Raw genomic sequence first — 24,649 nt, 5'->3', positions numbered from 1 at the left:
TTTGGGGGCCCAATGCAACCTTTTAATTCCAAGCAGAGTCCCCCTCCCACAGCATTATCACACACACACAGTGGAAAGGGATGCCAGAGTCTGGGCAGGAACAAAACCCAGACCCAGGCAAAAAATATATATATAATTATATACACACATGTTTCTGTAGAGAAGAAAAGCTGGGAGTGTGATTAAGGTAGGGCAGAGAGTTAGGAGAGAAAGCAGCTGGGGGGTGCCCCAATAAATTACATTCTTTAGACAGCATGGTGGGGATGCATGGGAATGGACAGGACCTGGTAGGCAGGATGCTCATCCTGGCCTCTCGATCCCATCCAAGGAACCTGAAGGCCTAGGTGCTGCCCGGGACCCAGGTGCTGGAAGTCTAGCTGACTTTGCCTGCAGGCTGATGGCGGGCTGAGGTTCTGCAACATCTCCACTCTTAAGCCAAGGCTTCTGGGGAAGCCACAGGGCTGGAGCAAGAGGCTCTGAAGCTTAGGGGTCACAAGGAGAGGACAAGGTGAGCTGTAGGGCAGGGTGGCCTCCTTGCTGGAGGCTGAGCTCAAACCTGCTCCTAAGAGTCAGAGAAGCCAGAGGCCCAGATGCATGGGAAGCTGTCCAAGGTGAGGTGAGGAGGGGTGCTTGGGTGCACACAGGGTCCTGGGGCTCTCCCTGCCTGCCTGGCTGCTCTCCACCTTCACCTTCCTCCTAGCAGACCCGAGGGTTCTACCCATCCATTGGTCAAGACAGCCAACAGGCCTGACCACTAAGCACTGCCTCATTTCTCCTTACTCTCTTGTAGGGACCTTCATGTGGGGGTGGTGTGGGGAGAGGGTGCAAATATTAACTCTGTGTGTGCTGGAGTCCAGACTGGGTTTGCCCTGTGCAATGAGGACCAGGGATGAGGAAAGGAGGCCCCACTATCTCATTATGGGGAAGCAAGTTCATGTCCCACAACCCCAGAACTACAGAGGTCTTGGTTCCTCCTCACCTGGGGAATGGAGTCAACCCTACCTCCCCCCAACCTCCCTGCTCCCACAAGGGGTGATACTTTGGGGTCTAGTGACCCCAGCTCCAGAGCTCTGAAGCATCAGGGGAGAGGGTCACTCATGGAGTAGGAGGAGGTCAGAAGAGAGAGGCCTTTTTCTTGAGTTCATTCCTCTTCCACAGGGCCAGCTTGCTAAACTCTTCAGGAGACATGGAAAATACTCTTGAGAAGTCCTCCGCAGACAGATGCCTCTGTAGAGGGTACACACAAAGGAAGCTTAGGGACAGGGGCACAGGGTGGGTTTGGCCAAGTGACTAAGGGAGCACTCAAAGAGGCCCCAGGTTCTCCCCCCTAGTCAGGGCAACCCACCCCATCTGTAGCCCCTAGGCCTGCCCCACTCATTTCCGCTGCATACCTCAAGCCTCATCCGATCCACACCTGGAGGCAGTTTGGTTCTCCCCTTATTGGTCACCACCAGCATTTCGTAGGGATAGATCTGGGCAGGGAGGGTGAGGGGCAGTGTTAGGCTGGTAGAGTTTCCTGTCAGTGTAACCCCCTCAATTCCCTGGGCCCCTTATCAGCCTGCAGGGGCCATTGGGGCTCATGCCATTTTTGCCAACCATGTCCCCCAACTTCCCTGCTGTGCCTCCCATGATCGACCCTTTAGTGCATTCACTTCCCTGGGTTCTCCCCCCCAGGCTGGCTGGCCCACCCCCACTGTAGATGGTTCTGTCCCCTGCCCACCACCCCTGGCTCTCCCCCTGCCCCTCACCTTCTGCTCCAGCACACAGGGCAGGGAGTTCCCCCGGTCCATCCTCCCCCTCTGGCCCTCTCCGTTCTGGGGAGACCAAAGCCGCAGTGAGCCAGAGTGGGGCAGGGAGACCTCCCCAGCCTTACCCTGGGCTTCTTGAGTCCTTACCACGAAACTCTGTGGCCCCACACCCCCTCCCCCAACACTGCCTGTCATTCGTCCATGGCTTCTGCTGCTCCATGTGTTCCCCTCCAGAAGGCACTCACCTGCAGGCCTGTGGGAGAGAAGAGTCATTGTCCGGAGGCAGCTCAAAGGTCAGCAGGCCTCCAAACCTGCCAGCTCAGCCTCCCCAACTTTCAGCCATGGCCCTGCCCACATCATAGACTCGGGGCTGCCCTGGGGCTTTCTGAGGCCCCTTTCCCTTGCTCGCCTGGTACTGGGCAGCCCTGCCTCTCACCTGGGCTTCCAGTCTCACTCCCAGAGGGGCTGAAGTCTGTGGACTGTAGCTAGAAAGGACATGAAGGGATCAGAAGGAAGCTGGAGAATTCCACACGGTTCCCCCTGATGGTAAGGGTCTCCTGTGCCCCCAGGATGCCCAAGTAGCTCAGTCCCTCAGAGGTGCCCAAAGGCACACTCTTCCCTTGCAGTCTGTGATCTCTGGTCGAGGACCTTACCCGGCTCAGAGTAGTCCTGCCGTAGGAGGGGAGAGAAGATGACTTTGATGTTCCTGCATGCAGGGCTGGAAGAGAGCAAGAGGCCCCGGTCAGTCCCTTTAGTCTGATAATCATTCCTAAAAGGGCTGCCTCCCTGGCCTCCCCCTGACAGAGGCAGGGTGGTGAAGGGCAGACCTGGGTGGCGGGGGGGCCCTGCTGGCTTTTGGCTCCTGCCCATTACCTTTAGCAAGAGACACTGTGCTGGCAGCTCTGGGCTATCCCTCTAAACAAACACACATCTGGGTGAAACTGATAGTCAGCCAGTGACAGTCAGATGATGAGGCTCGCCATCATAAAATGAAACTCTGAACTACAAAAATTTATCTGAAATTTTGTCAAAATGATGGAATCAAATGCTGGTAATCAAATTTCAGATGTTAGACGTTACAATACAGAACGATACAATACAGAAACGATAATTTTCTCAGCACCATCAGCTGCTAGACTGGGCCAGCAATCAGTCTACTCCACGTTTGCGATGCACCTGGACACCTCTGGATAGAGAATGCAACTCTTGACCTCAGAATCATGAGTTCAAGCCCCATGCTGGGTGCAGAGAGCACTTAAAAATATCTAGATAAGAGACTTCACATTTGCAAGATCAGATGTCACTTTGAACTTACACATTTCATAGAATCACTCAGCTTTCTAGCACCACATATTATTGGTTTTTAGTAACAGGTTTTCTAGAGAACTTTCTACCTAAGATTCTTAGTTTGCCCAGATCTCAAAACTCTTTCATGTCCAAATGATAGAAATCATTGGCATTCTACGGCAATCATTTTGAGAAACATTTTTTAAAGGTGTATGTATTTATTTAAGTAATATTTACACCCAATGTGGGGCTTGAACTAATGACCCCAATATCAAGAGTCACATGCTCCTCTGACTGAGCCAGCCAGGCATCCTGATAAACAATTTGTTTGAAGGTTTAACCTTGACAGATTCAAAATTATAAGGAATTGTCTTCTTAAAACAGTCTTTTAAGTGGCGCCTGGGTGGCTCAGTCAGTTAACTGTCCAATTTCAGCTAAGGTCATGATCTCGCAGTTTGTGAGTTTGAGCCCCGTGTCAGGCTCTGCGCTGACAGCTCAAAGGCTAGAGCCTGCTCTACATTTTGTGTCTCCCTCTCTCTCTGCCCCTCCCCTGCTCACACTCTGTGTCTCTCTCTCAAAAATAAACAAACATTAACAAAATCTTCAAAATACTTCTTAACTTTTGTGTAGGAAATTGTTTCAAGAATGATCATTCACTATTGAAGCATTTCATTTCTGTGATAATAAGTATACACTTATATTTCAAATGAATGATAGAATTTCAACCTACAAAAAAATATAAGATTTTCACTTTAAATTACTTTTAAAATGCTCATTTATGTTTGAAAGTGACCATTTCAATGTTACCATCAAGTCAGAATGACATGCCTGTTCATAATTCTGAAACTGTTAAGGTTGATTAGCTATGACAGTAACCTGAGCAGTCATGTCATCACTGGTCACATACAAGTTCTGGGATGCCAAAAATGATGGTGTGGTAGATATTTGGCTATTCAACTCTGCAAGGCTAAAAGGGAAGTTAAAGAGCTAAATTTGACTGAATAGCAAATTCTGGTGGAACATGAAGATTGAATCCAGCCTTTGGGGCATCTGTGTATCTGCCTCTTTTCTTCAGGCCTTCACTATTCTACATCCTCTAAAAAGGCTCTACTGTCTCTTTCCACTCATACTGAAATATCATCCTGAGGACTTTCAGTGACCCTGTGGATGTCCAAGCACATATGACCCTTACAGCTACTTGCATCTCACCCCCCAGTGGCCTTCACCTCAGCTCCCCATCAGGAAGCCCTTCCAATGGCCCCCCGTAGGTCTTGTCCACATCTGCTGCACATCTGAAGCCTGGGAATCCCACTTTGCAGCCAAAGCATCTTCCTTGTTGGTGGCTTCCTCGCAGCCTCATCCTCAGTACATCTGTCCATCAGTTTCATGGCCACCTCTGGTGTCTTAACCGCCCGCCCCAACAAACCGCTTCCCCTGGGACCTTCCAGCCATGGTTGGATACATAACCACTTTCACCACCACTCAGCAGCTCACCTGGCCCCTCATCCCTCAGCACCTGCCTTATGAAACTCTAACCCTGGATCAGCCCGTTCCTCTTGCCATGGAGATAAAGGCTACACTGTGTGGATGATTATCACTACAGACGTAAAGACTTGCACTGGTTTCCCTTGCCTGTAGCGGCTAGTCCTAACCTTTCTAACCTCACCCAGCCTCACCTTCTTTCTGCTCAGCAGACAACCTCAACTGCTCATGTTGCCTGCCCCCAGACCCAAGTCCCCAGCCCTCAGAGAAAGGGGTCTTTCAAGGCTTGCCTCCCACATCCTGAGGCTGGGCCTCCTCCTGGGACCTCCAGCTGGACATCGCTAGGGGAGCTCTCCAGGGCACAGCCTCAACACCTCCTTCCCCCTACCCTCTCTTCTCTGTATGTCTCATTTTCTCTCATGGTCTTATCACTATATACAAGCTGAAGACTCAACTCGCCCTTCAAGCTTCCAACCCAGAAAGACGGGCTCTTACCTACATGTACTTCAAGCCCAACATGTCCCAAACCAGTCCCTTCATCCTTCATCCAACCCCCTCCTCCCTCAACACCCCAGTTCCCGGTATGTCCCTATGTAGTACCCAAGCCAAGACCCTCATTTGGCTCTCCCTTCCCATACACAATCAACCACTTAGTCCAGCTGATTCCATCTCCTATGTATTCTCAAACACACCACCTTTTCTCCGGACCTACGTACAATTTTAGCTCTTACTCAGACTATTGGGAAGTGTGGTAGAGTATCTCCAAAGATGGCCTGCATGTTATCTTCCAGCCTGTGAGCCTCTATACCACTGCCTTCATCAGGCAGTGGAATGCTCTTCCCTCCCTGGAGTCTAGGCTGCCTGAGGAGCTGCTCTGACCAATAGAACGCAGAGGAGTGATGCTGGGTGGCTCCTGAGGCCAGGCTTTTAGAGGCCTCATAGTTGCAGCTTGGGCTTTCTGCTCTCCCTCCCTCTGCTGCAGCCGCCCTGCTCTAGGGAAGTCCAGGCTAGATTCCAGCAATTAGAGAGGCATAGTACCCAAAGCCCAGGCCACCCCAAGGCACACTCTGGGCTCTGTAACTACAGGCTCCTACAGGCCCTGTAAGTTGGCCAGGATGTTTCCTATTCCTTGCCTTTGCTCCCAGAGTCCCCAGTGTCCGCAATGCCCTCTCCCCTCCCCGCCATCTTTCTCTTCAAGACCTAGTTACCGTCCTCCCCAGCCCTCCAGCTCTTGGCCTGGTCATGATCCTCTTGAACCACTCACTGTGCACCTCTCATGTCACCACAACACCTCCCCAAACTGCACTTACCCCAATTCCCATGTCAACTTCCTCGTGGACTGGAAGTTACTGAAGGACTGGACTATATTTTTGACTCTTTATAATCCGCAGTGTCTAGCATATGTTAGACACACAATAAGTGTTTGGTAAGTTAAACAAAATTTGCTAATTCTGCTTTAGTCTTATTTTATGACTGGTATTTTTGCCCTACGGAGAACATTGAATGCCTTGAACTAGTGACAGGATCTTCTGTCCCTTATGCCGCAGGAGCACAGAGCTGGGCATACGATAGACAAACCCAGACTCTTCGATTCTGGCCTCAAGGTCACCCAGGGGATTCAGAGCCGCCTCCATGGCACTCACAGGTATGAAAGGGTGTCCGGTCAGGCAGAGAGCGAGTTTTCCTCCGGATAGGCAATGACTTTTCCATCTCTTCTTTCAAGATCATCTTTCCCAAGTTGGAAGTAACCTGGGGAAGGAGAAAGAAAGATGGGTCCAAGACTTCTATGCTCATTTCTCATCTCCAAAAGGTTCGGAGCTGGGTATCTGCAGGCAGGACTGGGGACTGGTTTCCGAGTGGCTGGGTGGTGCCCTGGAGCCTGTGGGGCCTATCTCTCCACTCTGATGCACTGCCACACTGGGTCTGGAGTCAGCGCAGCTCGGTGTAACTGTATCCTAGCAGCCTCAGCATCCCAGGCCATGATCCCAGAGCACAAGTCCATGCCACCATCAGTGGCCCTTCCAGGACTCCCCAACACCCTTTCACCTGCTCTGAAGACGAGTGGCTGGCTCTCTCCTTGCTCCTCTTTCTGTGAACTTAGCCTACTGAAGCCTGGCACTGTGAGGGGGCACCCTTTTCTTTGTTTTTTGGCCTTAAATTAACTAGTGTTCCCCAAAAGCTGCACGAGGTCCTGGTGTCCATTCAGTAGCAGCAACCTGAAGTCCTGGGGAGAAGGGGAGTTCCTCATGTTCCTATAGGCATGACACCACTTAGTACAGAACAGCTAGAGAATCAGAACTTCTGTCCCCAAGAAGATTTGGGCAGGGTGTCTGGGGGGTAGTGAGATGCTACCTTACTGAGTTCCTCTCTCTGACGTTCCCTGAGAGCCTTCATCTCTTCCCCGGAGTCGTCATCTTCCTCCTCTTCCTCTTCCTCTGCACCCCTCCTCGATGCCTTCCGCTTCCTCCATTCTGTCTCTGGGGAACACAGGCAAAAGCAGGCTCAACCATTCACTCAACAAGCATTTGTCAGGTGCTGGCTTTGTGTGAGGCAACTGGGCTGCACCTTATAGAGAACGCTTCAAATTATTTTGTAAAACATAGAATAAAGGTAACATTTTCTAGCCTTGTGGTAAAGCTCAGTAGGCAACACACACTCACATAACTTAAATTCACAGGGGACTAAGACCTTGTCTCGCTCCTCTTTCTCTTCCCCAGAGCTCCTGTCACAGAGCCTGGGAGCAGACATCTGGTAAATGTTTGCTGAGTGGTCAAATGAATGGAAAGTGAGTGAAAGACTAACAAGCAGGGCCATGTACACCAAGAACCCTTGAAATGCAGGGAAGAGCAATGAGCTGGAAGGGTCATGAAGGACGTGGGGTGGGAGTGGGGAGAGGATGGGCTCATGGAGCTTCAACAGCGGCTGTGAGGCAGTGTCCCAGGCCTCCCTGTCCCCTCTCCAACACAGTGACCTACCCACGACGGCTAGCGATGGGGGGCACGGCCAATAGTCGGTTTCAATCTTGGCTGGCTGGTTGGGATCAGGCGGCTGGGCTGCAGGGAACTTGGAGGACTCGATGATGAAGTCCTCAATGAGGTGCTTGCTTTGAGGGCTCCCTCCCATGGACTCTGCAGATGAAGGTCAGGGTCAGCCCACATCCCCCACCAGGCCACCTCAGCCTCCCCCAGCCACTAATTCCCTCTCCTGTCCCCTTTCACACCTGTGAGACCGCAGGTGTAAACACAACACACAGAAAAGAACACAGAGCAGAGGTTACGTGCTGTTATGAACAGCTGTTCTCCCACGGCCCCCCAGCCAGTGGTGCAAAGCGGCCCAGGTCAGTGATGGGAGCCCTCACCTCTCTGCTTGTAGATAGGTGGCTTCTTGTAGATGTTAAAATCTGGGCGGGTTGTCTCTGTGGACAAGGAGCAAGGGCAGATGAGAAGGGGGATATGCTGATGGTGGGTGAGACTGGCCCAATGAGCAGGCATGAATGGAATGGAAGAAAGAAGGAAATTCGCGGGCTTCTGCCAAAAGCCAAGACAGAACCGGAGTTCCCGGAGCTGTCCCTCAGGGGACTGGGACTTTTCTGGTTGGGTGGGAAGGATGGCATGACATGCCTGTGGTCTTGCCATCAGGGGGTCGAGCCAATTCTGTAGTGAGCATATACACCAGAGAGTGGGGGACAGATAGTAAGAAGCTTGGGTTCCTGCAGGAAAAAAGAGGTCCCAGGGAAAGGGAGCAGCCACTCTGACAGTAAAACCTACCAGGATGGTGGAAATGGGGTAGGCTGGTCCGTGGGGTCCCAGTGGTTCTTGGGGCGGAAGCCTGGGAGATGGTTCCAGGGGACCGGCTCTCTGCCCACACCTGTAGAGCAGAAGTGTGGTTCACTGAAGCCCCCAGGTCCACCACCCTGCCCTCTCCAACCCACAGAGACACTGCTTCACCTGACTCCACCATCTCTGTCCTCCCACCCTAGCAGCCCACAATCCCCCAACCCCAGGGCAGAGGAAGGGTATCCAAGGACTCGACCTGCTGATGATGTCTGACCCAGGGAGAAAGGGTTAAGTGAGGTCCTGGGTCAGACAGACAGATGGACACAGAGCTGGTCAGCGACAGGATGAGGCCATCCCACGGGCTCTGCATATGTGTGGGGAAGGGGAGCCGGGCAAGTGTCAGGTGTGGGGCAGACTCACCTCTGGGGATGGTGGGGGGGATGTGGATTTGGGTGACAGTGAGCGCTGCGGATGGAGAGGAGGCTGGTCAGAGCCACAAGGGTAGGGTAAAGCCTCACCCCTAGAGCCCGGGAAGGGCCACTTCATCCCCCGCCCAGCTCTTCACCCTTGCCCAGCCAATTTCTGAGCCACCTCTTCTCTCTCAGTCCTTGCCAGTTCCCAGAACTGGCCCTCCATCCTTCTTTATCCTAGTGCTCTCCTGGGCAGAGCCCTCTCTTTCTCTGGAAGTAGGAAGAAGCCATGGATCTTGGAGCAGTGTGCTTGTGCTCTGAGGGCCAACTGAAGATGGCTCTGACCCTGTCCTCAGAGCCTAGCACCCAGGGGAAGGGATAAGATCCACAAGCAGCCAGGATGGAGCCTGGGCTCCCGGCAGGGTGGCCCCCAGCTCCCAGCTCAGCCATGACACTACCCCTTTCTGGAATACAGTTTACAAAGTAGCTGCCACGAGTTATCTCTTACACTTAAATAGCTGGCAAGGTAGAAGGCCAAATGTACTGCCTCAATTTTACAGGAGGGGAAACTAAAACCATATTTTCACATAGGCCACTCGGGTAGGAATTCCAGCCTCCTCGTCCAGTGCTCCTGAGGACTTTTGGCAAATTTGCTCTTTCTGTCCACTCCCAACCTTTTCCTCCATGACCCCCCCCACCCCTGCTCTGTGAGGCTTCCATTCCAACATGGCCCCCCCTGCTCTCTACACGGAGCTTATCCTCCACCTCCAGCCTGTCTCTGCCTGCTCTCCACAAACACTGGGTTGACCATTGGTTGATTTCGGCCCACAGTTCCTTTTCTTGTTTTGGAGTCTGGCCACCAGTAAAGGAAGCATGAGAGGGATTCCACCTCCTACCCAGTGTGGCTGGGGGAGCCCTTCCCCCAAGTCCTGTCCAAGAGGAGCCTCCCACCCCTCACCTCCCGGCTTCTGGGAAGCTCCACATGTTCCAGGAGAGAATAGGTAAAGTGGGGCTCATAGATCATGAGGTCAGGACGCTCGATGTCCAGGATGGCCTTGTCCTTGGGGATGGCAGCCAAGTCCTTGTAGCCCAGCACCTGATTGTCCATCTTGGCCTGAAGGGAAATGGTATGAAAGGAACAGATGTGCCAAAAGCCTCACCTAGAACACTGGCCTTAGGAAGAAAATGGGCTCTAACAAGTTAGTAATTCTATTACCTTAATTTTAAGAGGTTAGAGAGTCAGTCACTTACAAAATGACAGTTCGCCTAGCACTTTGGGTACAATGAGGCAGGACCAGACCAGGAAAAGAGGGGTGTAGGGAACCTTCTCTGGATTTCTGGGTTCTCTCTGCCCATCAGCCCTGGCAGGACCACCGTCAGGGAGGCTCTGGGTGAAGCCGCCCAGCGTGTCCCCACCCCATCCCTGTCCCAGCCTGAGGGTGCTGGTGGCCTTAGTACTCACCACAATGCTGGAGGGAGAGCCAGGAACACTGGAGCCTCGGGAGGAGCTGACGCTCCCAGGGGAGGTAAGTGGTTGCTGGGGAGAGTGAAAGGCGGGCGGGTGGGAATGAACGTGCGTGCCAGGGCCGGTGTGGACTGGGCTCTCCTCCCGCGGAGGGAGGGAGGGTGGGGCTGGGGCAGGGGAGGGCTTCCCTAGGCCTCTGTGGTCCCGAAGTGCGGCTCTGCGGGCAACCACCAGGTGGCACCGTCGACTCCTGACCTGACCCACGGCAGGGAGGCCTGGCCCCACCCGGTGCCCAGGCCGCCCACTGCCAGGACGTGGGGGCAGCCCCCACGTACCTTCTGCAGCCGTTCCATGCAGCAAGGAGCTGGCCAGTCGGGTCACCCGTAGAGCCCCGTGTGCGAGGGGAGGAGAGACGACAGGGCGTCAGGCTCTGCCCGGCTCCTGGGCGCTGAGCGCTCTGGGCCACGAGAGCAGAAAGTGCGTTCTACCGGGCTGTGGCGTCCTCATCCCTCAGTGACTCTCCCGGCTGGTGACCGAGTGCCGGGCCTGGAAGGAGAAGAACGTGCCAGGGAGGGCGGTGGGGCCCCGGGTCTCCCAGAGCTCGGGACAGCAGGGCGGAAGGGAGCCAGCGCCCTTCAGGGTTCAGGCTTTCCATTTGCTCAGCCCCGAGTAAGCAAGCAAGCACGCGGTGGACGGCCCTGCGGGAAAAGCGGAGGGGCTGCACTTGTTTTTGAGCCATTGTTCTCCAGCCGGAAAGGAAATGACTGCAGGGGTCACCCATTCCGGTGCAGCCTCTACATTCCTGCTTTGTCACACCTGCCCTGCCCTGGGGCTCCAGTCGGGTTTTAAGCCCTGGTTCTCTCTCCTCTTTGCCTGGGCCATGGCCTCTCTCCCTGGCTCTGTGCTGGCTCCTATCTCTGTCCTCACTCAATCCATTGTCCATTGTGCCCCGTGTCTCAAATCCCAGGCAGGTTTAACACAGAGGGACCTACTGAACCTATTAGGTGGACAGATTGGGAGGAGATGCAGTGAAACTGACTGGGCATGAAGTGGGCTAGTCATAGGCTGGGGGATGCCTCATGGAAAAATGGAGGGGAGTGTGGAGGGAGCCCACATTCTGTGTCCCTGTCCGTGTACAGCAGGCAGTATTCCTTGCAGGCATTTGGTAGAGCCCTCTTTAGGGTCGAGGCCACATCCCAGCTCTGCACAGCCTTCTCAAGAATGCCTGTGCTACAAAAAAAAAAAAAAAAAGAATGCCTGTGCTGAGGCTGTCCTCTGAATTGCTACTTTGCTACAAGGCAGCGGCCAGAGCTTCAGCAGGAAGGCATCCCAGCCCACACTGCTGGATTTTTGTTCCTGGGGAGTTGGGTCTTGTCTGTCACAGGAGATTGAGTTCCCTGGGGCCACAGTCCCTATCTTCCCCTTCATCCCTGATTCCCTTAGCAATTCTCCCAGCCCCTTCCCCTGTCCCCCCCCCTCCCACACACTGCCTGTACTGGACACATAATAACCACTCAGTGAATGCCTGGCTGACTTTCCAGCCATTGTGGCCTGGACCTTAGAGTGAAGAGAGCTGATGGCTACAGAAGGTACAGGGAAGAGGCAGCATAACATACAGGTAAGAGCATGAACCCTACGGGCACCTGGGTGGCTCAGTTGGTTAAGCGTCTGACTTCAGCTCAGGTCTCACGGTTCGTGGGTTCGAGCCCCATGTTGGGCTCTGTGCTAACAACTAACTCAGAGCCTGGAGCTTGTCTTCAGATCCTGTGTCTCTCTTTCTCTCTGACCCTCCCCTGCTCATGTTGTCTCTCTCTCAAAAATAAATAATTAAAAATTTTTTTTAATTAAAAAAAAAAAAGGGTATGAACTCTAGACCAGAATACCTGGGGGTGAGTACAGACTCTGCTACTCAAGCAGCTGTGTGACCTTGGGCAAGTGACTTACTCTTTGTGTGCCTTACATTTCTCATCTGTAAAATGGAAGACAGTCATAGTATCTATGTCATGGGGTGGTATGAGTAGTAGATAAGTTATAAAATGTGAAATGCTTAAAACATAAGTTCTGTATAGAGTATTAGCTATTATTATTTTATTTTCCCACAGGTCACTGGTGCTCCCAATCTTGTCACCTGTTACTTTGGCCATCAGGCCATTCTTCTGCTCACCCTCTTTCTGCCACAAATCCACCTGCTTGCTGCAAAAGCAGCCCTCGCTCCCATGTCCCTGCTTTTGCAAAAGACCTTTCCACTATTCTCTGTCCCCTCCTTGTTTTCCAGAACCCACTTGTCCTTCGGGGACTGTCCTAAGGCCTCCTCTTCGGGTAGGACTCTCCTACTTTTCTAGGCCTTCTCATAACACTTCTCAGAATTCCAGTGGGACTGAAAAAAGAGACCCCATAACTTTGCCCTTGATTATATGTTGCCTAATGCTGGAAAATGTTTTTTCACCAACCAGAATAATTGCTAACTTCTGGAGGGAAAAACAATAACAATAGATATTTTCTGAATGCTCATGTTAGACACTTTGATAAGCACTTTTTTTTTTTTAAAGATTTTACTTTTAAGTAAAATAAGAGTTGAGGTGCATGCTCCACCAACTGAGCCAGCCAGGAGCCTCTGATAAGCACTGTAAAAGAATGATTTTGTTTCATTCCCCCCAATAACAAAGGTAGACCCATTTTACAGATGAGAAAAGAAAACTGAGACTCCAGGAGCTTAAAAAGTTGTCCAGAGTCGAGAGTTGAAAATGACCGTGTCTGCAGCATTGACATGATTCAAAGTGCCTACCTAGTACTGTGTCAGATGCATTGTGGGGATAGACTGAAATCTGCCACATTTCTCAAGTCTTTTTGAACTTCTAGAGTCAAGACTTCTCCAAGACAGGACTCTGGCTATCAGAATCACACTAGGTATTTGGTTTCCATGGAAAGACTCCATTCCAGAGCTATAGCATTCTCTTGCCTTCTTAGCTCTCACTTTGTAATGCTTTTAACTAGGTTTCTGAGGATCAGAATAAACTCCAAACATATTCAAGAGCTGTTAGTTCTCTTTCACTCCTTTCTGATCTTTACTGTGCTAGCAGCCATTGTCAAACTATCTATATACTTGGCTTAGCCTTAGAGCCAAACACTCATTCATCCATCCATCCATCCATCTACTCATTCATCACCTATCCACTCATCTATCCATCAATCCACCCATCCACCCACCTACCCAGTCATATATTGCTTTATCCATTCATCAAATACTTCCTAAGTACCTAATTCTGCAACAACTACAGACCATACTCAGTGATAAGCCTTATGGAGAACAGAAAGATGAGTCAGGGGAGCTAAGCTGCCCCTCCAGAAATGAGGCATGTATATAGATAACTCACACGCAAAGCAGAGTATTACATGTGCTAGATAAGATAATATAAAGAGCCATGAGAGGTCACAGGAGGAGGGATCACTCCTGCTGGGGTGGCGAGAAAGGAATAATAAAAAAGATCCCTTAGAGGAGGTATTTGAGGTAGGCCTTGAATGCCTAGTTTGAGTTCATGTAAAAACTGAAGAAATGGATTCTTGGAAGATAAAGCAGCATGAGTAAAAGGATGGACATGGGGGGCAGCGCTGGGTCTGGCTAGGGCACAGCAAATATGGCTAAATTGTAAAGCTCATAAGGTTGAAATATGCTTGGAGGAAGAGGTCAGAGGTCAGACTATGGAGGTCTCCAACCCAGACTAGGGGATTCAGATTGTATTTTGTGGGCAGGAGGAGCCATAGAATGCTTAGAAACTTTTTCAAACAAAGAAGTGACAGGCCCAAGCAGTGCTCTGAATGTGGCTGCAGCCCCAGGAGATGAGCTGGACAGGAAGGGGCAGTGTGGACAGAGACCAACTGGGAAGCTATGGCAGCAGTTAGGCAGGGGTGTGTGAGGGCCTCAACTCGGGTGTGCAGCCTACCATGGAAAGGAGGCAAAGGGGAGAGATCCTAGAGGCACAATGTGCAAAACCGACTTGATCTGGAGAGCCTCCTGGAGGGGAGTGGGAGGTGGCTGGCCTCAGAGGCAGAGGGGAAGCAGTGAGTTCACTTTTTGAGGTCAAGGTAGGTGCAGTGGATGAGCCCATGGGAATATCCTGGAGGAACAGGAGGTTGAGGGAGGGGCAGGCTGGAAATAGAGATTTGGGAGCCATCTGACTAGAGGCGGTACTTCGCACATGAGGTTGCCAAAGGAGAAAAAAGTTTAAAACCAGCTTTCTGGGAAACACTGAGGGGACCAGAATAGTCACAGATGGCGTGAAAGCGAGAAGGGAAACAGAACGGCCAGCTCTTTGGGGTCAGGGAGTGTACCTAGTGCACAGTAAGAGTGCAATAAATATGGAGAAAAAGGGTGGGAGGGTGGAGCTGAGAAAAGAAGGTCATGGAGCCAAGAATCCTTGGCCCAGAGAAGGCGAGAAGTGTCAGAGAGTGAAGGCTCTCTGGTTTGGTGGCCTCTGAGAGTATTTCTAGAGGAGAAGTGAGGCTCCTGTATCAGGCCTGGCCTGGTTAGGACACAGGCAAGGGAGGTGAGACGGAGGGTGGGAGGGGGTTGGAGAGTGGCTTTGGAGGAGGCCAGATAGGCTGAAGGTGTTTATAGAAAGGGGAGACCTGAACACACTTGTAGGCAGTGAAGAGGGATCCCAGCAGGGACAAGGCATGTGCTTCAGGCCCAAGTGGAGGGCTGGCTTTGGAAAGAAAATTCCAGGGCTTCCCTGGAAGGAGAGGAAAGGGAAAGTTGGGTGTCCACAACACCAAGCCCATAGCTTGGGCTGGTCGCCATGGGAGACTGTTATTTTCCCAGGAAAAGTGACAGATAAGGCTATATGCAGATCTGACAGGTTGGTGGGCAGAAGCTGAAGGCAGGATAAGAGGTTTGGTGGAGAGTGTGGATGGCTGAGCTGCCAGGAAGAACCGAAAATTTCCATGTGTTCTGAGCCTCAGGCTGAGCCTGGCGGTGACCCTGGCACCCTCCCCTTGAGCACCAATGTGTGTGTTCACACCAGTGTGAGTATGGTGGGGAGGTCCAGGACAGGGCAATGACTGTATATAACAGAGTGGTAACTGCCCAGGCCAGGAGGGAGAGGAAGGGTCCCTGACAAGCCACATCACTGCAGTGCACAGTCACCCCAAACCCACACTCACATGTGTACAAACACTGACCTTTAGGCATAGCCACTCAGAAACAGGATTCAAAATAATGATGTGTCTGCTCTGTTCCTGGGACCCTTCCAGAGCTGTCCACAACCCCTTGGCAGTCCCCTGTGCTGGGTCTTACCCCCTTAGCCTCAGAGTCTCCTCTCCCTTAGCCTGAGCCACATTCCTTCCAGGCTTGCTTGGCAGTGCCGTGTGTTAGAAAACACACTGACAAACTGATCTCTTACCCTTCCAGGGCACTGCATATTAATTTATGGCTAGCCTTAAGAAGTGAAATTCTTACTAGTGAAATGTTATGGAAAAATGCATTGGGGTGGAGTGTCTCTCTTTCTCTCTCTCTCTCTCTCTCTCTCTCTCTCAGGAGGGAGACTGAGGGAGGAGGGCGAGAGGGAGGAAAGGAGGGGGTTCTTGGCTTCTCTCAAACCACATCATGCAGGCATTGCTTACTCCACCCACAAGTGGCCCTCTCCCCCAAAGCTAATTTCCTCCTGAGTCAACACCCACTCTTCCCTCCTCCAGTCCTGACCCTCTCTCCCTCCTTACACACCTCTTGTGTCCACACACGCACATGCACTCCCTTGGTCCCAGTAACCTCCTATGAACGAGACCAAAAGGGCAGGCTGCAGCAGGAAGGGAGGGCAGAATGGAAGGAAAGGGAAAGAAAGGCGGTGGAAGCAGGCAAGCCCAGGTGCTGGAGCGGACTTCCCAGCTGCTCCCCGCCCCCCATAGACACCAGGGCTCCTCATCCCTCCATCGCCACCCCACCCTCCCCCAGCGGGGACAGCATTGCCTTATCTGAGCCACCAGCCCAGCCCCACCTCACACTGCCCACTGGTGCATCTCCATGGCAACTAGAACCTCTTGGCTTTGGGCTAGAGGTGATAAGACCTATGCACCCGTCCCGGCCAGCTCCTCCTCCAAATAGGACTAACCTGGCCATGGCTCCCTGGACTTACAGAAATGAAGGCTCAGAGGGCAGAACCACAGCTGGGGACCTCCAGTCCAGTCTCTGCTTCTATCCTAAGCCAACCACTGCTGGCTCTGTACAAGTCACTGTGCCATGGACTTTCACTACATCCTCTCTACTCTTCACACAAGCCTTCCCCACTCAGAGATGAGGAAACCGTGGCTGGGAGGCTGACCTGCCAAAAGCCACCCAAATAGAAGTCAAGCTGGAATTCCTACACAGGCCCATCTCAGGTTACAGCCAATGGACACTCTTCTCAGTGGGTCTCTGAAGTTCCTATTTCAATGTGAACTTGGGCCTTGGAACTAACTTTTTATGGTGCTAACCTTACACGGTGGAGCCACCCAGATTCCTGCCTGCTGGTCTGGCCTGTAGACAAGGAGCAGGGAGACTGTGGGACTGGGGCTTTGTGCCCCTGGGCAGGGTCAAGCCAGGCTGGACTCGGGCGGTACAGAGAGTAAGCGAGTTATGAAATGAGGCAAATGAGCTGTCCAAGTGGGCAGCGGCCAGCACGGGCAGGAACTTTGCCCCTCTCCCTTTTCTCCAGTTTCACTTACAGTGTGACTGCCTGCCTTGCCCCCTCCCTGCTCTTTCTCCACTCTTTCTGCTTTCCATTCCCTTTTTCTTCTCTTTCTTTATCTTTCCTCTCTCAGTTGTTTCCCTTTCACACTGTCCTGCTCCCGGCCCCACCCCCACAGTTACTGTGGCAACAATTCAGTGCCAGAAATAAAGGAAGGATCCAGCTAGGTCACCAGTGCCCAAAACAGCATCCCATCCTGGGGTGGAGAGGGAAGAGTGGGCAGGAGCAGACCAGCAGCAGCCAGGGAGGCCTGAGGGGGGGGGTGTGGGGGGTGTGTGTGTGTGTGTGTGTGTGTGTGTGTGTGTGTGTGTGTGTGGTGGGCACCCATGCTTACTCAGAAAGGATGTGCAAGAAGAGCAGGAGAGGGTTCCCAGCTCCGGGCCACGGCTCATGGAGCACCCATCAGGCCTGCACCTGCCCTCTTTTCCCTTCTCTCTTCTCTTTCTCCCCATCCTCATTTTTAAAGTCCTGCTCAATCAGCTAGGACTAGGGTTGACGTTCCTCTAATACTAACACTATATATCACCCTCTCACACTCTGCTGAAGCATAGAGCCAGGCAAGTGGGCCCAGAATCTGGGTCCCAGCCTGAGAACCCACCTGCTCAAGGCCCTGGCCCATCTTTGCTCCTAATGACAGCAGGACTGGGTCCAGGCAGCCCCTTCCTCTCCTCCCACTTCCCAAAATATGCATCTTTTCATTCAGTTTCTCCTAGATCTCTCTTGTGTTGATGTCTCCTTTCTCTGAAGAGGCCCCTCTTTCTGTGTCCCCTCAACTCCACAGGCTTATTTGGTCCTCAGCGTGCTCCTGCTCTGGCCTCTACTTATAGCTGGTCCTGTTGGTACGTTGTGGTGCCCCTGGTACAAAGTGGATTGATAGGGTTGGGGGAAATGCACAGATCTTGAGTCCCAAATTCAGCTTTCTGAATTCTGAGGGTATCCCTACTCTGATGTTTACACACACACACACACACGCACGCGCAGGCTCCAAGGAAAAATTCCTACAGACCTGCACCCCCAGGTGAACAGCCTGACTTAGGTGTTGAACATAAGGAGAGGCAAGCAGCATGAGGCAAGACTCACACATGGACACAGCACTTGGCCCACACAGGCAAGAACCCACACTGAAACACAGTTGCAGAACCCATGCGCCCTGCTTGCAAGATCACACCCCCACTCTCCCAGCAAGGCCCCCCACACAGTGACACACAGTGCTATTGACACCCACTCACACCCACCCACGGATCCTCTCTTGGCACCCATTCTCCATGCTCACAACCACCCGCATCTCGTGCTGACACCCCTCCCTGAGCTGTGCACATGTATGCCCCCCCTTTACCCATTCCCCGGCAGCTTCCTTGCTCCCCACTCCCAAAGCATGACTGCCTTCCTTCTCCTACACCTGCCCCTGCTCCCCTGACTCTCAAACCCTGGCAACACTGTCCCCTGGGAGGGAAACACTAGGTGCATCTGCCCCGGCAGAGGGGCTTGGCCTGCTAGGCTGGCAAGGGGGCGCCTCTGGGTCCTCACAGGCCCGAAGGTCTGCTCAGCCCCTGGCCCCTTCAAGCACTTCAGCAGTGGCCCACCAAGAGTGAGCAAGAGTCAGGCCTGTGGCCACGCCCTACCACCCAACATCATGCTGCTTTTGGTTCTCACCCCAGCCTGGCCAGCCAGGAGCTAGAAAGGGGCTTCCCAGGCCCCTCCTCCCAAGGAGTATACCACCCCTCACCAACAGCATTCAGGTGTCTATGTGTAGTGCTCCCCCCTCAAAACCTGCAGCTCATTGGGATTGAGGCTGGCAACCCCTTCCACTCCCCCTGTTATTCAGCAAAGAAAGAACAGCTCCCCTGCCCACCCCAGTGCCCCTCCCCAATTATAGCAAGGTGAAGGGGGCACTAGGGTGACAGCATGAAACACCTCAGCCCTCTTCCTCAAATCAGGCTTGATGAGATTAAACCCAGCTAGTCCAAAGGTTTCTCCCCCTGAACAGGGGCCATAGCTGACCCCTCCTGAGGGGATCCCTACCCCCACCCAGAGCCTCACTCCCAGGCTGGGGTTGTGGCCCAAAGTGCCCAGAGAGGGGAAGAGAGGTAGGAGACCTTGCCACCTACCTCTTCCCAGACAGTGTCGCCCAGATGCTGTGAGGCTCCAAGACTGGGCTGGGCAGGCACAGGCCCAGGCCCAGATCCCAGCGCTGTCGCTTTTTCTCAAGAGACACGGTAATAGGCGCCTCTTCCAGGAACCCAAAGCACAAATAGCAGGAAAAAAGCTGGCTTGGGGTAGGTGGGAGGGTGGGGGTAGCTGGCACAGGAGGGGACCTACCCTCTAGGCCCCCACCCCCTCGTCCCCACCCTGCTTCTCCACAAGCTTGCGCTTGGAGCCCGAGAGCGCGGTCTGGCGGGGCGGGCCGCTGGCTCCCCCACTGCACCCTCCCCACCTCCAACTGATAGCGTGTGGCCGGCCTGAGGGTGTGTGTGTTTGTCTGTGTCTGCTCTTCCACCTAGCTCAAAGCTGCAGCTCAATCTGTTTCAAACAAGAGGAGCATTAACCCAGCATCATGACGAAGCAGAATCGGAAGCAGACTCGGCGAGCTATTGGCCTTTTTCCCTTTCCCACACCCCCAACTCTGCAACATTCCATGCTCACACACTTACACACACACACACACACACACACACACACACACACACAGCCCCTCAAGCCTCCTCATAAACAGAGTTTGAGCTGGGGTGGGGGCAGAGGGGGCTCTACTGATAACTGAGAGGTGACAACACCTGTTTTCTCCCAGCACCTGTATCTCTTACTCCTTGCCTAAGAGCAGCAATAGAGGCCTCTTGGGTCCTGCCTCCCGGGGTGCTAAAGGGCATAGATTCTCAGGGGTAGGGAGAGGGCAAAGATGCCAGAATTGGTAGCCCAAGGAAGGCTTAACCCTCTCCTGGTGAGGAACGAATGGGAAGATCTGAGAGATCAGGTCCTCAGCACAAGAGACTGGGCTGGCCCTTAGGTAACCAGGATCCCCTGGCAACTGTGAGAAGGACCCCATCTCTCCCTGGGGCAGCTTCATTAAAAGGGAATTTCCTGCCAGGGAGATGATGCCCAGATCCCAGCACAGAACAACAGGACATGCCCTCCCTGTCTGGGAAAACCTTCACCACTCCTGGACGCAGTCATTGGCCTGTTGGTTCTCTCTGGGCAAAGAGCAGACAGAGCCTGGTTCATCTTTGACCCTTGGAAGGGCAAGGGAGGGAGCCCAGCTGGCTGACCCTGGCCATGGCCCCAGCAGCCTCTCCATCTCACAGCAGACTTGCCTACCTAGGCAGCCCTCGCTGTTGCCCTGGTAACCACTGCCCACAGCTGGTCAGCTGATGGTATGAGCTGTCCTTGGGGAAATCTAGAATCTGGGGAGGGGGCTCTGGGGTGTCTGAATGGAAAATCACAGGGGAAGGTCCTGATGGGGACAGGTGAGAGTGTGCTCCGGACCTGTTTCTCAAGGAAAGGAGGGCAGGAGGGGACAGATAGGGACAGGAAGGGAGGGGTGTCTGGGTTAGTGGAAGACAGAAGAATGAATTCCGAAGGATGGGCTCCAGAAAGAACGGAAAAATGAAGAAGGCAGGCAGCTGAGTGGCTGAGGAAGGGTAGAAAGAATCCAGGCTTAGCTGCTGGGGAGTGGCTGGGGATAGGGCCCTGTGAAAAGGAATGACAAAGCCTGGGGATGGGAGAAGAAACATCTAACCATGAAAAAAAGGTCGGGACATGATGCAGGAGGGGGTGTACCTTTGATGTGGCAGGAGGGGCCCAGCCCCAGCCTCGAAGGAGGAGGGGTAATCAGGCCTTTCTGGGTAACCACAGCCTCAGCCAGCCTCTTTGCTTTCCTCCCTTCAAGCCCACCCTTAGTGCCTGCCCCTGCTGCCAAGCCTCTAGGAGACGGAGCACCAGGTGCTTTCCTCTCGGCTCGTTAGGACCCCTGATTTTTCCCATTACCACAGTTCCTGCCCTGCTCCCACTTGCCCCCCACCAGACAGCCGCCGCCCCCTCCCCCCAGGAGATTTGTCTTCTGGCGCAAGGGTGACCAGAGGTAGGGCTGTAACGAGCTGGTGCCTGGAAGGACAGCTGTGGACAGGGGCCTGGAATGAGGTAGCTCATGAGGAATGGGTAGGAGTCTCTGGGCCTGGGGAAGAAGGGAGCACTTTCCTCTGTGAAACAAGGCCCTCCTTGGATAGAGTGGGGGAAGCCAAGGGAAAGGGTAGGGGGAGGGGGAGGGGAGGGCTCTCCGGTACCTTCAGGGGCCTGGGGCGTGGGGCAGGAGCACGGCAGCTTCCTCGGTGACATACACCTCCATCCCTCGGCGCATCTCCTCTCCGCCTCCCGTTGCCAAGACAACCTGCCGGCTCAGCCGCGGCAGCAGCAGGGAGGGGGGAGGAGGCGGCTGTGGTTCCTACTGCCTTTTCAGTGATGGAGGGAGGCAGCCTGAGGTCTGCTTTGGTGCTGAGGTGGGGGTGGGGTAGCTGGAGGGGTTAGGGCTCCCACTGAGTCTCCCCTTCCCATTTCCATAAGGCTCTGCGGCTGGGTCCGGGGATGGCTTCAAGACAGCCCTAATTCAGGGCCAGATAGCAGTCTGGCCTTGCAGAGGGAGGCAGCACTGGGCAGTGTCCCCCATTCCAGAAAGCTCGGTGTGCAACTGGGGAAGAGTGATAGGAACAGGGAGGGATGAGCTATGTTAAAGGGTCAGAGGGTGGCTTGCAGCAGGAAGGCTGGGGTGGACACAGGGCTTTGGGCCCAGAAGTCTGCCCCCCATCTGACCTCGCCTATCTCTGAGCATCTCCTTCTAGTCCTGAAGCCTCTCATTCCCCTTGACCAAGAGGAAAATCAGAGTCTTCCAATCCTGCAAGGCCCATTCTCACTGCCCCCGACTCTATAGGAATGTCCTTCCACAGGGTGGGAGAGCCACATTGGACAGGAATACTCTGCCACCAGCCAGCCCTGGAACCAAGGGGACTGCAGAGTTAGGGCTCCCTCTGTCGACCTGAGGCATGGTAGCTGTCAAGGTCATTCCTTACTGAGGGGGGGTGTGTGTGTGTGTGTGTGTGTGTGGGTGTGGGTGTGGGTGTGGGTGTGTGTGTGTGTGTGTAGCTGTCAAGGTCATTCCTTACTGAGAGGGATCCTGGTGTATGTGTGTGTTCATAGGGAGGGCACAGCCAGGCCAGGGGACCCTTCTGTTGCCTGCCTCTGCTCCACCTCTACTTCCTGTCCTGCCCTACAGTGAGACTTTCTCTGTCACCAGCCCCATCCTCCTGGGAAGGCCCCAGACTCCTCGAGGCCAGTGCACCATCCTCCCTTGATGCTTGCCTCTCTCTCCTTCAAGCAAAATCTTTCCCCTAGAACCAAGCAACACTGAATACCACTGCCTACTGTCCAGGCCCCAGGATAGGTTTCCTGGACACTCCTTGGCCATATCCAGCTACTAAGGGGACTAACATACCTTTAAGTTCAGGAGAGCCTTGAGGCCTTGAGGATGGTCCCTTGTATCCATAACAGGGGCTGGGGCTCTTGCCCGTCTCGGCAGGCCGTCCCTGGCCCCAGACACTAGTTCTTGGCTCCTTTCTGCATCAATATCACTGGTGCCAGATGTCCTGACCGGACTTCAGCCCTGCCACCAGCCCCCTCCCCAAGGCCTGTGCAATAGGCTTCTCTGTACTCTCTCCGTCACACTCCATTGCCCCTTGCCACGCCCCATGCACCAACCTTCTGGGACTGGGAGCACCAGGGACTCTCCCCCTGTGCCTGGGCCATCTAAACATTAACTCCTAGGGAGGCTGATGAGGGCACCTAGGCACCTAAGGAGAAGGGAAAGGTGACAAAGAACTGGGCCAAAGGAATAAAGGGAAAGATGAGGGCCTGGAAGGGACCCTTTCTCAAAAGAGTTTAGAAGCCAAGCCCCCCCCCCCAACTATGCACAGGACCCTCTGTCTCAGGGACCCCAGAGCCTTAGTCCACAACATGCTGGCAACAGACCAGTCTCTCCCCCAAACCCGAACCCCACAATTGGATGGTCACTCTCCATCTCAAAGCCCCTGCAACCACAAAACTCTCCATAATGTAACCCAATCATTTCCTGCCACTTCTCCAAGCAAACTTGCAATTTTATCCAAACCCAGGGATGGCTCACCTTCCCCTGAACACACCTCACATTTTCTTATCTCAAAACCTTTTTTCTTTTCTTTTTAATGTTTTTTATTTTGAGAGAGGAGGGACAGAGAGAGATGGAGAGAAAGAGGGAATCCCAAGCAGACTGTGGGCCACCAGGGCAGACCCTGACTCAGGGCTGAACTCAGGAACTGAACCGTGAGATCATGATGAGCTGAAATCAAGAGTCCAACACTTAACCACTTAACCGACTGAGCCACCCCAGGTGCCCCTCAAAACCTTTTTTCTCATGACGTTTTCCCTCAATATTTTCCCTTACATGTCTTCTCTAACTGAAATCCTGCTCATTCTTAAAGGTCATACAAACCCCAGCCTTTCCCTGTGTCCCAGCCCCATGTACTCTCCCACCCTGGGGACCCCGCCTTGCCTGGCCACAAGCAGAGAACATCCCACTCAGGTGCTGAAGATGGGCTATAACCTAGACTGTACTGCTACTAGCTGCGACCGTAGATGAGTTAATTCTCTGAGTCTGAGCTTGTGCACACATGATATGGGAATAATCTTACCCCCTGAATAAGGGGTTACATGTGAGCACATCTCCGGAGTTCTGTACTCATTAATGTCCTTGTTTCCAAGAGTTTCTGTCTCCTTTTCCCCTCTTTTGGGAGGTACGAAATGCCACTTTGCTATGTTAGGTATAACAGAGATTTCCAAAAGTCCCAAAGTTTCCAAAGTGGGTTTATCCCCCCACTTACATTTTAAGTGTCTTGAGATCCTGACAGGGGACAACATAATATCTTGTCCATTTTTTTTATCAGCTGAAGGACTAGCACAGTGCTTATACATCGTAGGGGACAAATAAGTATTTGGATAACTGGTTAGGACCCCTCCCCCCGCCAAGTCCACCTAAGGATAGAGGGTGGAGGCAGGATTCTTGTTCTCATTCTGCCTCCATCTTGAGGGACTGCTGGGTGCCAGGCCAATGACTTCTTTCTGGACCTTCAGTCAGTTTAATTCCCTCAATAAATGCCTATTATTCTGTGTACCGTACTGCACTGGGTACTATGAGGGAGGCAAAGACCTACCGCTTCTACATCTGAGGCACTTGCCTTGTAGCACAACCACTACACAAGCACAAATAAGTACAGTTCCAGAAAGCTGTGATATATGCCATATGGGAAAGGCAAGTCGGCAGCCAGAGACACTTGCGGCACCAGTGACTGCCAGTAGCCCCAGAGAGGAGGAAGGTCTACGGAGCACAGGAGATAGCAGCGGTCTGGGCATGCAAACATTCTGGAGACAAGTGTGCTGGGCAGTGGGAACTCAGGAACAGAGATGGGCACGGGGTGCTGGTTGGCTATAAACCAGAGCTCCTGAAACTCCCTGAAGGGGACTTGTAGGGACAGGGCTGGGAAGGGAGGCTGAGCAGGACTGTACAGGAGTCTTGAAAACTACGCTAAAGAGTCTGCTAGTGATCAGGTATCACGGGCAGAGCTGTGGCTTAGGGTGGGGTAGGGTCAGGGAACAAACTGTGTGATGTCCTGGAGGAGGTAGGGGTGTCAGGAGAGAGAGAGAGAGAGAGAGAGAGAGAGAGAGAGAGAGAGAGAGAGAGAGAGAGAGA

At 53.2% G+C, this 24,649-nt stretch overlaps 1 protein-coding gene across 9 annotated transcripts in view; it reads right to left on the bottom strand.

Moving 5' to 3' along the window:
- DMTN (dematin actin binding protein) overlaps positions 1-24,649 on the bottom strand; it is a 27,259-nt gene continuing 2,610 nt past the window's right edge. The window contains exons 1-16 of one of the 9 annotated variants that reach the window (XM_029937137.1): positions 21,162-21,275; positions 10,504-10,714; positions 10,166-10,240; positions 9,662-9,817; positions 8,714-8,758; positions 8,285-8,384; positions 7,876-7,932; positions 7,493-7,645; positions 6,870-6,994; positions 6,161-6,266; positions 2,402-2,466; positions 2,185-2,233; positions 1,994-2,001; positions 1,749-1,814; positions 1,392-1,472; positions 1-1,227 (exon numbers count right to left, since the gene is read on the bottom strand). In XM_029937137.1, coding sequence (XP_029792997.1) covers positions 1,114-1,227; positions 1,392-1,472; positions 1,749-1,814; positions 1,994-2,001; positions 2,185-2,233; positions 2,402-2,466; positions 6,161-6,266; positions 6,870-6,994; positions 7,493-7,645; positions 7,876-7,932; positions 8,285-8,384; positions 8,714-8,758; positions 9,662-9,817; positions 10,166-10,240; positions 10,504-10,521 — 1,218 coding nt within the window. In that variant the 5' untranslated portion in view covers positions 10,522-10,714; positions 21,162-21,275 and the 3' untranslated portion in view covers positions 1-1,113. Of the gene's footprint in view, positions 1,228-1,391; positions 1,473-1,748; positions 1,815-1,993; positions 2,002-2,184; positions 2,234-2,401; positions 2,467-6,160; positions 6,267-6,869; positions 6,995-7,492; positions 7,646-7,875; positions 7,933-8,284; positions 8,385-8,713; positions 8,759-9,661; positions 9,818-10,165; positions 10,241-10,503; positions 10,715-18,995; positions 19,384-21,161; positions 21,277-24,649 lie in introns of those variants that run through there. The other 8 variants (XM_029937145.1, XM_029937155.1, XM_029937173.1 and 5 more) reach the window with 8 other exon arrangements.

The sequence above is a fragment of the Suricata suricatta genome, chromosome 1 (genome assembly GCF_006229205.1).
Source record: "Suricata suricatta isolate VVHF042 chromosome 1, meerkat_22Aug2017_6uvM2_HiC, whole genome shotgun sequence".
Classification (NCBI taxonomy): Eukaryota; Metazoa; Chordata; class Mammalia; order Carnivora; family Herpestidae; genus Suricata; species Suricata suricatta.
This window is presented reverse-complemented; position numbering and strand designations above follow the sequence as displayed.